This window comes from Tympanuchus pallidicinctus, unplaced genomic scaffold (assembly GCF_026119805.1).
Source record: "Tympanuchus pallidicinctus isolate F22 unplaced genomic scaffold, pur_lepc_1.0 scaffold5, whole genome shotgun sequence".
Classification (NCBI taxonomy): domain Eukaryota; kingdom Metazoa; phylum Chordata; class Aves; order Galliformes; family Phasianidae; genus Tympanuchus; species Tympanuchus pallidicinctus.
This window is the reverse complement of record NW_026294769.1, coordinates 28,770,449-28,786,029: the sequence shown is the minus strand read 5'-3', so window position 1 is coordinate 28,786,029 and position 15,581 is coordinate 28,770,449. Positions and strand designations below refer to the sequence as shown.

General features: G+C 39.5%; 1 protein-coding gene across 3 annotated transcripts in view; it reads right to left on the bottom strand.

The window, feature by feature from the left end:
- Nucleotides 1–15,581, bottom strand: part of DLGAP1 (DLG associated protein 1) — a 368,791-nt gene that overhangs the window by 76,171 nt on the left and 277,039 nt on the right. For all 3 annotated transcript variants that reach the window (XM_052703449.1, XM_052703450.1, XM_052703451.1), the window contains 2 exons: nt 10,953–11,130; nt 8,481–8,721 (listed from right to left, as the gene is read on the bottom strand). In XM_052703449.1, coding sequence (XP_052559409.1) covers nt 8,481–8,721; nt 10,953–11,130 — 419 coding nt within the window. The remainder of the gene's footprint in view (nt 1–8,480; nt 8,722–10,952; nt 11,131–15,581) is intronic.

Here is a 15,581-nt window from a genome sequence, read left to right as displayed (position 1 = left end):
CTGGACTGTCATGTCTGCAAGATAACATCAGGTGCTTTCCAAATTGAGCATCTGAGTGGTGCTTTGAAATTGAGCATTGTACAAAGCAGTGCAGTAAGAACAATGTACCAGCACAAAAGAGTTCATTACATCTCTGCACACACTTCAGAGCTTCTGATTTTTTTTTTTTTTTTAATGCACAGATTTCTTCACTGCTACATTTCCTTTGAGTTTATCTATGGCATTACTAAAGAAAAAAGGCAGGGTTTGTTTCAAAAAGTGGTTAACCATATATATGCCCCATAGTCCATAATAGTTTCTCAGAGCCAATTACTGTTAGACTACTGCATAAACATGTATTTAGGAAGCATGAAATATGTAATTATTTACCCAATCTGGTACCTAATATATCTGAGCATTCAAATGGGAATTACTGACATGATGGAATACAACATTCCACGCAAATTGCTCTGGCACAAGAGGAGCCCTGCAGAATTGTACTCATTACACCTAGTTATTAAAAATTACCTGTTTCTTTTTTTTTTTTTTTTTTTTAATTCCAAAATCAGTAACTTTAAGAAGTTATCATCATCACTAATTATCTCATCTTTTTTTTTTTTATCACTTCTTGGAATACACTGTGGTCCAAGAGAACTTTGTAAATATTATCTGAGGACAACAAAAAAATATTAATTCCTAAATGAACTATTTGAAGCTTACTTCAGATGAGTGCAATGCACTCTGAGGACTGGGCAGTAGCACATGCTAAGAACAACCTGTGTTATTTTTATCCCCTAGATGGATTAATTAAGCATAGCCCCTTCAGGAAAGAGGCCTAAGTCTTGCTTTCCTAAAGAACAGCAGTTAAAACTGATCACATTCGTATTATTTTCCTAAAATAGACTAATTATTACTGAAAATGTGATTGCATTATATAAATTGGGTCATGTCTTCAGATTACTAATCCATCTCATTTCTGTCACCACCGTCACAAAAACATTGCACTTAAAATAATTCAAATCAAAGAAAAGATTCACATCTTTGTTGCTCTGTTAAGTGACAACTCAATGATTTGCCCTTCATTAGTTATTGACATTTCAGCTAAAGGACAACGTACATCTAATGCTCAGGGTTCTGTTGTTTTGGAGTGATGACCAGCCCTCCAAGCACAGCACTTTGGATAAAGGTTATATTATCTTTAAGTGGAAACAGACTGTGGGTTTATTTTATATTCTGCTCCACATTTTACCTATTATGTGTAATTATAACTCAATGCTGCTTTGGGAAATCTGCTTCCTTGCAATGTAATTCCAGGCATACTTCAAAGACATATGTAATTCCAGACATATTTCATATACCCTACTCCTGCTTGCAAGTCAGAAAACATTATCCCCCAGAACACAAGGCCACCAATGAGATCTACTGCTAGAACCACGTGCCATGAAGTCACATCAACATGGCCCAGCACCTGAGTTTCCTGGTGATAGAGATGTAGAGGGAGACATTCAGCCAGCCCAGGCTTCTCAACACAAGGCAAACAAGTCTGGCAGAAACAAGGAGAGACAGTTGATTTAACCACTGCTTTTCAGATTGTGGCAAAGTCATTAAGGTTTCATGTTTGTTTATAGGTTTAAAAAAAAGTCTCAGTTAATGAGATTTTAGACATGGGTTACTTAGACAACACAGCAACTTTCAAATTACTATATGACTTGTAATACCTTTTGGTGTGTTTTGTGAACGCTCAGACACTTCAATATACTGGGATGAGCATGGCTGCTGGCTCCAGGTCAGGTGCCTATAGCACCTACATACCAGTAGTAGTGAGGGGCAATATGGTGGGACAGAATTGTCTCTCTGGAGTCATTCAACAGAAGTCTCCATCCAACTGGGCCTCTGGACCCTTCTATGACAACCCAGATAGTCATACACCTTATAACACCCATGCAGAACTCAAACCCTTATTCAATCATCCATACTGCTAAAGGGAGAACAATGCAAATTGAGTCATGTCATCATATCATTAAGGTTGGAAAAGACCACTAAGATCATCTAGTCAAACCATCCATTTACCACCAATGCTGTCCACCAATCCAAGTCCTTCAGTGCCACATTTATAATGTTTTTTGAAGATCTTCAGGGATGGTGACTCCACCACCTCCCTGGGCAGCCTGTTCCAGTGTCCAATCATTCTTTCTGAGAAGAAATGTTTCCTCATATCCAACTGCAACCTCCCCTGGTGCAACTTAAAGCCATTAACTTTTGTCCTACTGCCCTTACCCAGGAGAAGAGGCCAACCCCCAACCTCACTACAACATCCTTTGAGGGAGTTGTAGGGTGCAACAAGGCCTCCTCTGAGCCTCCTCCTCTCCAGATAGAACAATCCCAGTTCCCTCAGCTGCTCCCCATAAGTCTCGTGCTCCAGAACTGTCACAGCTTTGTTGCCCTTCTCCGAACACACTCCAGAGCCATGATGTCTTTCTTGCAGTGAGGGGCCCAAAAATGAACACAGTTCTTGAGGTGTGCCCTCACCATTGCTGAGTAAAAGGTTGAAATGACGTGAAATGATTATCAATTTTGTGTATGCAACATAATCAAGAAATATTGATAAGTTGCAGAATATACTAGGCACTATATTTAGGCACATTCCACTCAGAAATATGCAAAGGATATCCAAAGTATTTTTCATGTTGGTACAATTGTTAAAACAATACCAATAAATAACGAAACATTTCACGTAACTAATCACTGCATTTTCCTCTATTTGTGCTGTCAATAGGTTTCCTCCTTAAAAGTTCTTTTGATCGAATGACAGATTTCTCTTAACTATCTCCTTCTTTTGAAAAAAAAAAACCACTATGCTTTTTTCAGCTTCAGTGGACACTGTCAAACCTACAAGTCTGATGGCTGTTCTATTCCCAGCATCAGAAAAAGCTGGCAGGGTCCCATAGCACAGCAGGCTGAAGGACGATCAGCATTATATCCTTGTGCAAAGGATATCTGATGTGCAATCTTGGCCAAAGCACAGCCTGCAGTCTGAGGGAGGCTGAGTGCTGGTGAGAACACATCTGTGGTCTGTGCCCAGTATGGCACTCTCAGTACAAGAGTCCCAGCACAAAGAGGACATTGACAGAGGTAGGAGGTCTGGAGCACGATGTACCCATACAGGTTGAAAGGTAGATTTGTCAGTCTGGAGGCTCTGGATGAGTGGTTATGGAGAAGGCTGAATCATGCATTTGTCAGATATGCACTAAAAATGGACAGGAGATAATGGGCACAAGTTGCACAAGGGAAATTCTAGTTATTTTTAAGAAAAAGAAATTCACACTGCAATGTAGTTCAGTGCTGGAAGAGGCAGCCTGGAAACACTGTGCAACTTTTATCTTTGGAGATACACAAGGGCAACTGGAGAAGTCAACCACATGGATGTTATCTGAACAAAAGCAGAATTGTCTTTTGCTTCTGGAGATGTCCATAAAGTAAGACCAACACAGTCCTTCATGACATTTTAAGATCACAGTTTTAAATGCTTAAGGCTGTCTTTCTAAGTCCTAGGAATGTCTCAACACAAGTCCAAGCAACTTAAGAGTTTTAAAGATTAAATTCAGTGTTTATAGTCAGAGAAAAGAGCCAAAATGAGGAAGGAAGTTGAAAAATTGGTATAATACATCCCATTATATTATAGTATACTATAGTATACTAATAGTATATATTATACATCCATTAAATGGCAAACAGCTGTAACTACCAAGCATTTCTCAAGTAGGGACCCATATAATATTTATTCCAGTAGTCCCATCTTCCAGGTCACAGAGTTCTGTATGCCCAAAAGGTAAAACAGAATTTATCAGACTTATTTCAGTTCCTAACCTCAGCATAAAATTACACAGCACACAAACCAACCTGCCAAGTGTTGAGTACAGCTAACATTTCCAGGGCTGACTCTCATATCTCAACCCTGCCCCTGTCTCAGGCAATTTTCATCAGAACAGTTTCCATGAGTGCCAGCATCATGCTTCAAGTCAGTTAGAAATTTTTCAGCACGAGCTGTGGTCTCAGCTTTTCTCATTAAAAACCTCCACCAGCTTCAAAAACATTTTGTGTGTATGCATGTATGTGCACGGGTGATGTGGATCTTAAAATTCATAAAGCCAACTTTTGGGATAGAGAAGATGAAACTTGCTCAAGCTACAGTCAGATGCCTCTGAAATTAGAAACAGTGTTCTCCTCCAAGGTCAGCTCCTCATTAGTAAAGGAAAACATTCTTAAGTGCTGGTTTAAGCAATCTGATAGTGGATCCAAAGGCACACTGCATGTCAGGATTACTCAGGGAAACAGAGGAAATGAACCGTATAAATTCTTTGTCAAACAGTTTTCTAACACTCCAAATCTATTTTTAGGTTCAGCATCTGCAGAAGGTCTTAATTTCATTGTATTTCTTCAAGCTTTCTGCAGAGATACTTTCATTTTTGGTACAAATCCAGAAAACAACCCTGGTTTCATTTGGAAACCAAATTTGAAATCCTTATTCCTTGTTTCTTTTTGGACAGAACGGTCTTTGAAAGGACAGTCCTGAAGAGTCCCAAAGAGCTTGGACACAGCTGGGGTACAATCAGTTCCAGCATCCTTCTCCACTGACTTTGATTTTATTCTTGAATTCCACCTGGCTCAAGTCTATTTTTAATGCCATTTGCTTTTTTTTCCCCAATTGGCTAGGCAGCCCCTTAGAGATTTTCCACAAAGTACCTGACCCCTCTTGGTCAGATGTTCCAGAGAACGGAAGGAGAACAGCTTGCTCAGCTGAAGCCCCATAATTAGCATAAACTGCGATAACTCTCAGTCCTTCTCTAACCTGCTGGCTGCACAGCATGATTTCCTTGGGATTTTTGTTTGCTTTGCTTTTAATATGAAGTGTAATATTACTGAGAATCACCAGATGGCATTGCTGCAGATAATTCTGATATTTCTGTTTATCTAAGTGTACGTAAGTTAGATATTGAAAAACGCCTAATGCAATCCATGCAGATTATTTCCTGATATTATTGCTTGAGCTCAGCTACAGAGGTGACATTTTCAATGTAAACATATCCAGTCTTAATCATGTATTTGCATCCACATATGCTAATGCTTGAGCCCTCACAACACCACATGATTTATCTGTGCTGCAAAGGAGAGTGCATGGCCGCACAGGCATGCTTTAGAAACAGGATATACAAGGTTTTCCTACATTGTACAAGTCAGACAGGAGATATTCTTTAGACTACCTTAAAATGTTATTGTTTCTTAATCACTATATTCTTTAGGCACACTGAAATGATTTAAAAGCATTTTAAATTCTTAAAATGTTGCCTGTTTAGTGTCTGAATCTGCTGGCCGAAGAGTTTCAGCTACAATGGTGGCATCTGTAAATAACCAGGGATCAAATTATGTACTAATTCACACCTCATTAAGCTCCTCTGAAGAGCCCAAATGATATGGGTAGTAACTTTTAGCGCAGGCTATGCTGCACAACATATGCTAGCACCCTGGGACTGCGGGAGCTTTCAGCCTGCACAGCCCAGCTCTGAGGCCAGCCAGGGTGGCTGGACCTCTTCAACCTCCTAGCCCTCCAGCATGGTAATGCTGTGATGGGGCACTTCTTTCCCAGGCATTTCTACCACCACATTAAACGGTAAACTCACATTTTCTCTTCTCATTTCGTAGTCCTTCTCTTAAAACCAAGAATAAAACAATACCTAGCCTACAAGACTGCCTTATGAATGAAGTACTCTCTTCCCAGATGCACACAGAAGCCAGGTGCAGTCACCTCACCATGCTGCTGCAGCTGCATGAAGATCAGAGCAGGCCACAGAGGTGACCAGGAACCCAAAAGATGGTGTGCCAATAATTTTAGAACCTATGTGGTAAAAGGAAATTAGAACCTAAGGCAGCTACCGCTGTAGCATACATTTATTTCAATATTTTTATTCAGATGCCCTGGAAGTCTGTGGGCCATTTCTTTGGAGGAATAGTTTTGAATGCAGTTGGCATTTTTTCTCTTCAGTTGCCACCGTGCTGGCATTTTCTTGTACTATCAGCAGCCAAACAAATTCCCACTATTAGTGTATGATCACAGCTTTGAGCATTAGTGAATGAGAAGTCAAGTCCCTGAGGAAAGATCTATTGCTGATGAAAGAAACCTCCCTCAGCTGAACAGGCAGAGGTGTTTCTGGAGCAGAAGGACAGCTCTCTCATTAGGGTATGCTAAATCCATACTTTAGATCATAGCTATCCCCTATGTCTCCCACAAAAGCATTTGAAACATCACCTTAGTAGAGGTAAGACAGTTCTCTTCCTTCTTTCTTTTTATCTGCCTCACTGCCATATCATTTGTTATTTTATTGAGGCCAGTATTATTAGAAATCAAAGAAGTCTTTCCTAGGATTGCTTTCCCAGTCAAGGCAACAGCAAGGTAGTCAATACAGATTTTTTCGGATGGAGTTAATTCAGCACTAATCCTCATTAAATGGATGAAGGAATGTAAGTAAGGTAATAAAAGATGTCTGAAATACCAACACAAAGCATGGACCTTTGGGAGTCCAAGAATTAAAAAAATGAGAAACATAACTCAGTAAAACTCCCACAACAGAAAATGTATCTGCAGCAGTCTCTTAATGCCTCAATGGATGTCCAAGGAGAGAGCTGCAAATCACTTATCTCTCTGGGTTTGAAGGGGCTGTCTACAGAAGCAGTAACGCGAGATAGACCCAGTGGATTACATTTTTCAATAACAAAGCCTTGTTCCTAAGATTTTTTAATAAAGCCAGCTACCCAGAGAAGAGATCAGAACTCTGTAATTGTGTTACAAAACAGCAGCAAGAACCAGAGACAATTTACAATAAATATTTTCGTCTTATGGGTTTTCCAAGTACATTTGGTTGGTGCATACAGCCCCCTTCTCCACTTACGCACCCCTTTTATACCACCCATGCATCCCCAAACAGGAGTACTGTTATTCTAAGTGACAGAAACAAACTCTTAAATAAAGGTTAAAGTTATTGTCTCACGGATTAATGAACAGTTATTTTATTAAAAAAAAACCCCAAAAACTAATAAAATTATTCACAAATAAATGAAGAGATGGCCATGGTGATCCACAGATAGAAATACTCAAAAATCCGCATCCTTCAGCTTTTGCCTCAAAACATTTGACACAAGCTAAAGCCCTGCAATGAAGTAACACACACCCTATGTAAATCCTGTCTTTGTAGTGTGGTGCAAACCCCTCATGCACTACTTTTGCAGAAGAAATTTTGTCAGACGAACGCTATTTCTTAATGGTGAGTGAATTAGACGAGAACTCCTCTGAGGCATTTGTTAAGAATGCTTTGATGCCTGTCATGTATTGCCAATGTATTTCCAACAGTACTTAGACTTGTTACTTTTAGAAGAATCATGAATTAAGCTGAACATTTTTGGTTAAAAGGATTGAAGGCATCCTTTGATGACATAAACCAATTGACAAGAGGCTTTATAAAAAAGACTTGAATGAGAGATTAGGAACCTGCAATGTACAAAAAACTGCAGCTGGAAGACAGGAGATAAAAAAACAAAAGTTGAGAATACCGAAAACAGAAGCTACAGAACCTGGAAGACAGATAGTGGGCACAGTGAAAAACTGTAACAGTAAATATTAGTTATAAATATGAAGAGTATGTGAATAGTAAATGAAGTTTGTGTAAAGCAGAGGAGCTGGAAGAAAGATGCCGTCCCTTATTCTCTGACAAAGAGCACATGCATGCAATGGTTCCTGCCTCTTGCTGTTCTGAATACAAGAGATGGATTAGGATTTTGGTTTCTGACTTGCATTTCTTTCCACAAAGCACTAATTCTGTCATCAGTATCTGGAATTCATCGTGGTTATTTCCAAAAGAAAAGCAACCCTGAGAAGTGCTTGTATCTCTCATATTTAGATCCAAACCTCTCCTTGAGTCATTTTTGCTGTAGAAGGAGTAACAACAATCTGTGAACATGCATGTTTTATCTTGCAGACTTCTCCTTCATTCCCAACCCTATAATACAGCTGAAGAGTTGTACCAGCTGCTAATCAGCACATCCAGTAACTTCCAACTTACAGAAAGCACAACATCTCTCAAAGCAAAATTCAGCTGAGGAATCCTCCTTTGCTGGTGAAAGCCAGCAGAGCTGCTAGCCCACAGCCTTCTTACTCAGCCTCGCTAAATTGCAATTGCTCTTCTGGGAATGAGAGCAGGAGGAGATACGACCTTGGACTTCCCTTCTGTGTGCCCTGAGCACAGAATAAATTAGCTTGGACACAGTAAACAACACAACTGCATCAGTCTGGGTCTGTGTCTAGTTTCAAGCTGATTACTCAGTCCAGCTCCCTGCTGAAATGGACTCAAGGGTTTGGGTCTGGAAGAGATCTGATGGCTGAGCTGATGGAGCTGCACAGAAAGGTACCTTCATTTTTGTCACCCCTGTGCATTTCCCATCTTGTTACTCACCAGTACTGCTCTGGATGGTCCTCACTGTAGTGGTTGTTCGCGGGGGAGAAGACGACCGCAGTGATATGCACTCATCATCTTGGGAGCAGCCCTTCTCAATGGCTCTCACATAGCTGTGGCTCCTCATACGGAAGCAGCCCGGCATTGGCAGGTCCAGGGCCTCCACTGCCTGAGACTCAAGCTCACTGAACACTGATTCGCAGACGGACTCAAACTGACCATTCACCTCCATCTCACTCACCTGTGGGCAAAGATAATCAGGTTCAGCATGCGAAAAGTAGAGGTTTTATGCAGAGATTTTTATTTCAGCCCTTGATTCCAGCTAAGACCAGTGGGAAGCTGTGAGTCTCCATAAAAGCGCCTGGTTTTCCTCACCTCAGGAAGATGAAGCTCTGACAATTACGACCATTACACTGAAAAACAAAAATCACACTTTCTTTGATGGTTGAAAAAAATAAAGGTCAGCTTAACCTTGGGACAATCAATGCAAGCCAAAGGCAGTGACAGTGACAGAGCTGAGGGGCTGGAAGCTTAAGTGCAGACACAGTAATAAACAGTGGGAAAGAGGAGGCTGGTATGGGAAGGAGCTGTGCTGCAGGGAGGAAATCTTTGTATAACTACATATTCTGGCTGACTCCTTTGAGAGCTGAAATGTGCCAGGGAAACTTTAGACCCTTTGTGGAGCATACACTAGGTGGTGACAAAGACTTCCACTCCACATAAGTTCAAGAACAGTTAAAGATATGCAGCTTTGCTGCAGATCTTGCGAACCTGAAAATCACTTATCTGTGCTTATATATGAATGGATGCTTATATTTCTAAACTCATAACTGAATCCTGAGCTTGGCATTAAAGCATAAAGATTATCACTGTAGGAAATACACACACACACAAAACATCACTTAAGGGTTTTGCTGTTTTTCAGGCATGCAAAAAGCCAACATTCTAGAACGTAAGACTTAGAGTGAAAGAAAAAAAATAGGATGGCTCTTAATAAGGAAAGCATTATGCCAAGTAATTTGTACACATAAACGAAAAAGGAAATCTTAAAAAGTAGAACATATTGTTTTATCACTGGGAAGTTGCTTAAAATAGTATGGAAAGATTGTTTTGTACAGAGAGTACATGATATGGAACAGTTCTAAAATGGTGGAGGACAGTGATATTCCTGCATAAACATTTCTGAATTAAGACTTTAAAAAATATTTTCTTATTCACACTTACAAATGGCACTAATTCTTTGGCAGACAGCTTTTTCTAAGAGCTATGTGTCTAGCTAAACAAGTAAGCTAACCTAATATTCACATAGTTTCCTTTGAGGCGTTCATTCCCATGCTGCTTCTCTTAGATACATCCTAACCCTTCTGCTAGAGCATCAACCCTTATGCAAAGTGCTTCACTATATTATACACAGGTGAATAACCTCAAGCTACAATGTCCAAAGATAGAATATCACAGAAACTCAAACTACAGATTCATACTGAATGGCTCATACATTTGTTACAGCTGAAGTCTTACTATCAATAACATCACTTGCTTTTTTTTGACATTTGGTAATCTGACATTCCAATGTTAAAGGGAATCACAGCATCACAAATCCTGTCTGCTATGCTTCTTGACCTGTTTAACAAAGTTATTTTATCCAAGAGATTGATCGGAATGATGCGCTTAAGCAAACAAGCCAGAAGTCACACCAAGGAGCTACAGGATTCAGCAGATGAACTACTGGCCCACTGCCTTGTGAAATGCTGGCACTTTTGCACTTCTTTCAGATTTGTCCCTGGCCAAATTAACTGCACAAGCATATTGTAGGCAAGGAGAGACTACTTTATGATGTAAAAATTCATAAACTGAATAAGTGGGACTTTCTGTTCTTCTAGATTAGAATGAACACAGAAGAGTCTAACAGAACTTCTAGTCAATAAGATAAGCAGACCTCTGCACTTAATATATTCTGTGATACTTGTACTATGAAGGTGAAAAGTTCAGAGGCACTCAGGATGTATACAACTCTGATGTATACAACAGGATAACAAAAGCTTTGAAAATATAGTAATATTCTTGTAAGAATTGTAAAACACAAAATACTGTGGAATTCATTTTCCTTCAGCATTACAATCAGCTTCTATATGACTTTTTGAGGGATGTTTAGAGAATTTGATTTCAGACCAGATCCTTAAGGCATACGTATAAAGACACTGCTAATGAGCACTTGCTTTTGGAAAAGGTAAATAAAAGATCAGACTGCTTCTCCTTCAAACAAACTGCATATTGTCCCACTTATCTTTTTGCAAAAGGCAGGCTATGGCATTAACAGATGTTGCATTCTCACAAACAAAACTGCGTGAAAATATTAAAAAAGAAAATAAATGTTTTGAAAGCATGTAGCATGCAATAGCTTGAGTCTATTTTAAGCAAAACAGAGTTTCTACTTGGTTTGGTGAGAATGATGCCCTGGATGCATGCACCCACCTGACTGATGGTACTCATGGCTCTCATGTAGCTCTCATTGCGTGAGCGGAACTTGGGGGATGTCAGCAACCCTGCAGGGTCCAGGCTGTCCAAGCTCCTGTTGATTGAGACTTCGCTCACTGCCCTCAGGTAACTGTGGCTCCGGATCTGAAGCTTTGGCGAGTGTTCACTGGATATCCTGAGAGGTTTGCAAGAAAAAAAAAGAAAGAGAGAAAGAGAGAAAGAGAGAAAGAAAGAGAGAAAGAGAGAAAGAGAGAAAGAGAGAGAGAAGAGAGAGAAAGAGAGAAAGAGAGAAGAGAAAGAGAGAAAGAGAGAAAGAGAGAAAGAGAGAGAAAGAGAGAAAGAGAGAAAGAGAGAGAAAGAGAGAGAAAGAGAGAAAGAGAGAAAGAGAGAAAGAGAGAAAGAGAGAAAGAGAGAAAGAGAGAAAGAGAGAGAAAGAGAGAAAGAGAGAAAGAGAGAAGAGAGAAAGAGAGAAAGAGAGAAAGAATGAATATTTCATCAAACAAAAATAGCCTCATCAGAAGTGGGTATAAGCAAGTGCTTTTCACTGGGACAGCAGTACTTGAACAGGTTGTTATCCTTATTTCATAAATATACAAATACTGTGTAATGTCAGCACTTTCATTTGGATTAATCTCTTTCATTTGGTGGAAAGAGAGAAGTAATGTGTAAACCATGCCTAAGCAGAATGGTAACATAACTTTTATTTTATTTACTGAGAGCAGCACAGCAAAATTTTATGTTGTGTTTATGGTGGCAGCTACCCATTCCAATAAAAACTTCACCACGTGAGAGGAGCAGTGACATTGAAACAACTTATGTGTAGGTTTTAAAAGACCAAATGGAGCCATTGAGGTGAGAGCAACAGAAGAAAGTGCTTAGAGGTGAATGCTGCAACCATCAAAATCAGACAGAGAGCGTGGTGAGGAAAGGAGTGGCCTGAGACTAAATCTGTGTGTAGTAACCTCAACACACCTGCAAAACACTTCTTGATGTGGCCAGAGGTTCTATTTTTTTTTTTTTAAAGTGCTTGTTCCTTTCTCAAAAAGGCTGGTATTGATCAGACCTGTCTCTGTGACTCATGCATGTTCCTGTTAAATAGGAATGGAGTCTTCAAGGGCATATGAGCAAATAGTGCAGGCAAACCATCCACAACACGCAAAATGACTTCACAGCATAGCTTAACTCATGAAATTACTCCAACAATCATGGTTGAATTTGATGTGCATAACATTTAAATACAATTTTCTATTTGTGAGATGTTTTACCCTCTGAAAATGCTCAGTAAGTGTTGTCTTTGCAATCTGAGGTACCCATAAAAATGTGAGTCACAAAAAAACTGATTTATGTCTTTTTTACGATACAAAATTTTGGGATATATCTTTTTAAACAGTGAACAGATAATGTATTGAAATGGTATTTGTACTGAAACATCTTCAATATTCTCCAAGTATTGCAAAGCCAACACACTAAATTGACAAAATTTTACATTTTGAAAGGCATATCTTACATGGATATTTGCATGTATATGAATAAAATATCTGTAACCTAATTAAAGGCTTAAACTTGGTTAACTGATGTTTAGAAATGCATACCCAGTTGACCTGAAAGAAGAGAATCCATTTTATGTTTAATTCGTCGAGCATTTGCAGATATTTTGCATTCAAGTAGCTAATGATGGCTAGAAGTATAAACAATTTCCCAGTGACATGCACACTTCTGTCAATGCATTTTTAGGAGGACAAGTCCGTTGTGTAATTGCACACCTAAGTAGTTCAGCAACTGGGCCTATTTCTGAATGGCTCAACACAGTAATAAAATCTAGGCCATCTCTGAAATACTGCATTGTCTGGCTGCTAATTACCTGCCTAATAAAAATATGTAAACTTATACTAATTACTAGGTATTTTTATCACAAAGACATATCCTTTGCTTGCCATTTTCAGTGGGTGCGCAGTGCAATACTCACAGGAGCCGTTTTCATGTGCTCTGACTCCTAAGTCATTTGATTCCACATGTAAAAAACAGAAAGCTTTTCAGATGTCAGAATTAGTAATGTTTCAAATGACTCAAAAGAACGAAGAGAAAATGATGAAAAAACGACCATTACAAAACGCTGCCAGCTACAGCATTTTTATAACTAACACTAACCATAGATCTCTTGGAAAAACAAAGAATCCTGTCTGTTGGTTGATAGAAATATAGAAATAAAAAGAATAAAGCAATTAAAAAGACAGAATGAATAATTCAACAGACATTATTTTTTCAGATGCAAGCAAGCTTCCTCACTCCTTGCAAATCTGTAAACTGATCAGCGTTGCCTGAAATGCATTTCTTAAATTAATTCAAAATGTACTTCATGAATATGTTGTGAACAGTTTGCTGCCAGTATGTGACATGCAAAATTCAAATATGCTTGATTAGCTGCCAGTTAGTCAAACGTGTCACCTGGGGCTGTTGCTGTTCACTGATTAGCTGAGCTCACAAGAATAAACTGCAGTACACTGCAAAATTCAGTGCACAGATAGTGCCAGACAGAAATTTGCAAGTGCTGAGGCAGGTGCCCTTTAAAAACTGGAAGCAGTATATCAAGGTGCAGGCATGCAGGGCAGCAAGGTTTTGCTGTTGCACCCAGGGCACAGATGCTACCACCACTGTCATGGAAATACATACCCACAAAAGTTATAGAAATTCATTTTTTACATGTATTTACATTGCTCAAGAATGTTTTCCCAACTTTGCAGAAAACAAGGGCATGCATCCATGACAGAAAACACTTTCCTGATATTTCAGATGTAGGTGGTCAGCACAGCTACCTCCTTTCTCTCGGTACTCTTCTTCCAGAATATATGACCTGCCAGTTTGGCACATATCAAGAACAATATCTAGAACAACGTTTTACAGGAGACCACTAATTTTAGCCTGTGCATACCTCCCATCTGTTGTTTAAACCTGACTAGGAACTGGCAGCTCCTGGAGGAGGTGGCTTCCTGCTTACTGATTGCTACAACCACTCCTTCACTAGATGTAGCAATGGGGAAGAGATAAAATTTAAAGCACAGACGAAGAAACATCCACAGGTTTCCATTTATGATGATTAATATTATCTTCATAGCTGTGTAATAAATTGTCACTGTAGTCTCTATAATACACTCCAATGAAAATCTGAAAGGCCACTGAATTTTGAAATCATTCTGTTCAGTCAGGAATATGGCTGTGTACAATAGGAAAACATCTGAATGTCTAATTTATTGTTTTCAGAGTTTCTATAACATGCAAATTAAAATAATCTGTATTTTCTTATGGGTTCAACTCCATATCCTGTTTATTGTGCATTACCTAAACTCTTTTTTGATGCCATCCACATTTCCACAACATAGTGTAATGGTCAAGGGACTCAGACTTTGGGATGCATTAGATATATTAATTGGCAGGAGGATGTGAGTTATTGAACCTCTTCAATGACCTCCTTTAGTGCGCTGCATCATTTCTGTGCTGCAGTGCTTGCCTGGGTAATGTGGGACAAGCATGCAAGAGTGGTCCTGAACTCAGAGCCCAGGCCCTTTCCCAGGACCTTACACTCTGCTTGTCCCTACTGTGGAGCCCAAGGGGACTGACTGAAAAAGTTGTGCTGAGGGGGGGTGGAAATGAGGTTTCACAGGATCACCAAAGTTGGAAAAGACCTCCAAGGTCATCCAGTCCAACTGTCCACCCACCACCAGTATTTCTCCACTCACCATGCCCCTCAGTGCAACATCTACATGTTTCTTGGACAGCTTCAGAGATGGTGACTCCACCACATCCCTGGGCAGCCTGTGCCACTGCCTGATTGCTATTTGGAGATGTTTTTTCTAACACCAAACCTATATGTTTACTGAGTCCTGGTGAGAAACATAGGCTCCCCTGAGCGAAGGAAGGCCAAAATCTCTGACTGACACCGTACCTCAAGAAAGTATTCCACCTGTGAAAGCAAAACACTACTGAAAGCCTGTGAGGTGGTCTCACAAGGAGAAGAGCACTAATTTAAGCAGAAAATAAGTTTTGGCGAATCATCTAAAACAGATGTGCAAAGGAAATATTTAAGCTGCCTCTGCATACTGCCCTTTGATTTCTGCTCTATACCTTTCAGACATACTGAGATTGAGTCTCTCATTTTCATTCAGGTGTAGAAATGAAAGGACTTAAAATGCACAGATAATCACCTCTAACACTGCTGCAACATACATTCTTTCAATCACCTTCTCAGATGATCACCAGGATTAGCGACGAGTGAAGAATAGCCATAAATTCTCTTTACAAACTGCCTTGTTGTTTCTGACTCATATTCTGTCTAGGATTTAGCTAATTCACATATATATTAAAAGCTATAAAATAATCTTAGCAGGTTAAAAAGGAAATGGCTTAAATGTATTCCTTGAAGAATTTCTTTGCTTTGAAAATGGCTTTGAAATGACAAAGTGGACAAGAAAGATTTCCCTGTTTACAAGAATCGGCAAGTTTAGCTTTTAATATTTTCTTTTCATTTAGGAAGGCTGTCATAGATGTGCTTTTTGAGAAAAACACTTTCATTTGCAACACTTCATTTCTGAATGAAGACAGGGAGAGACTAGACTGACAGTGGCTGCATCC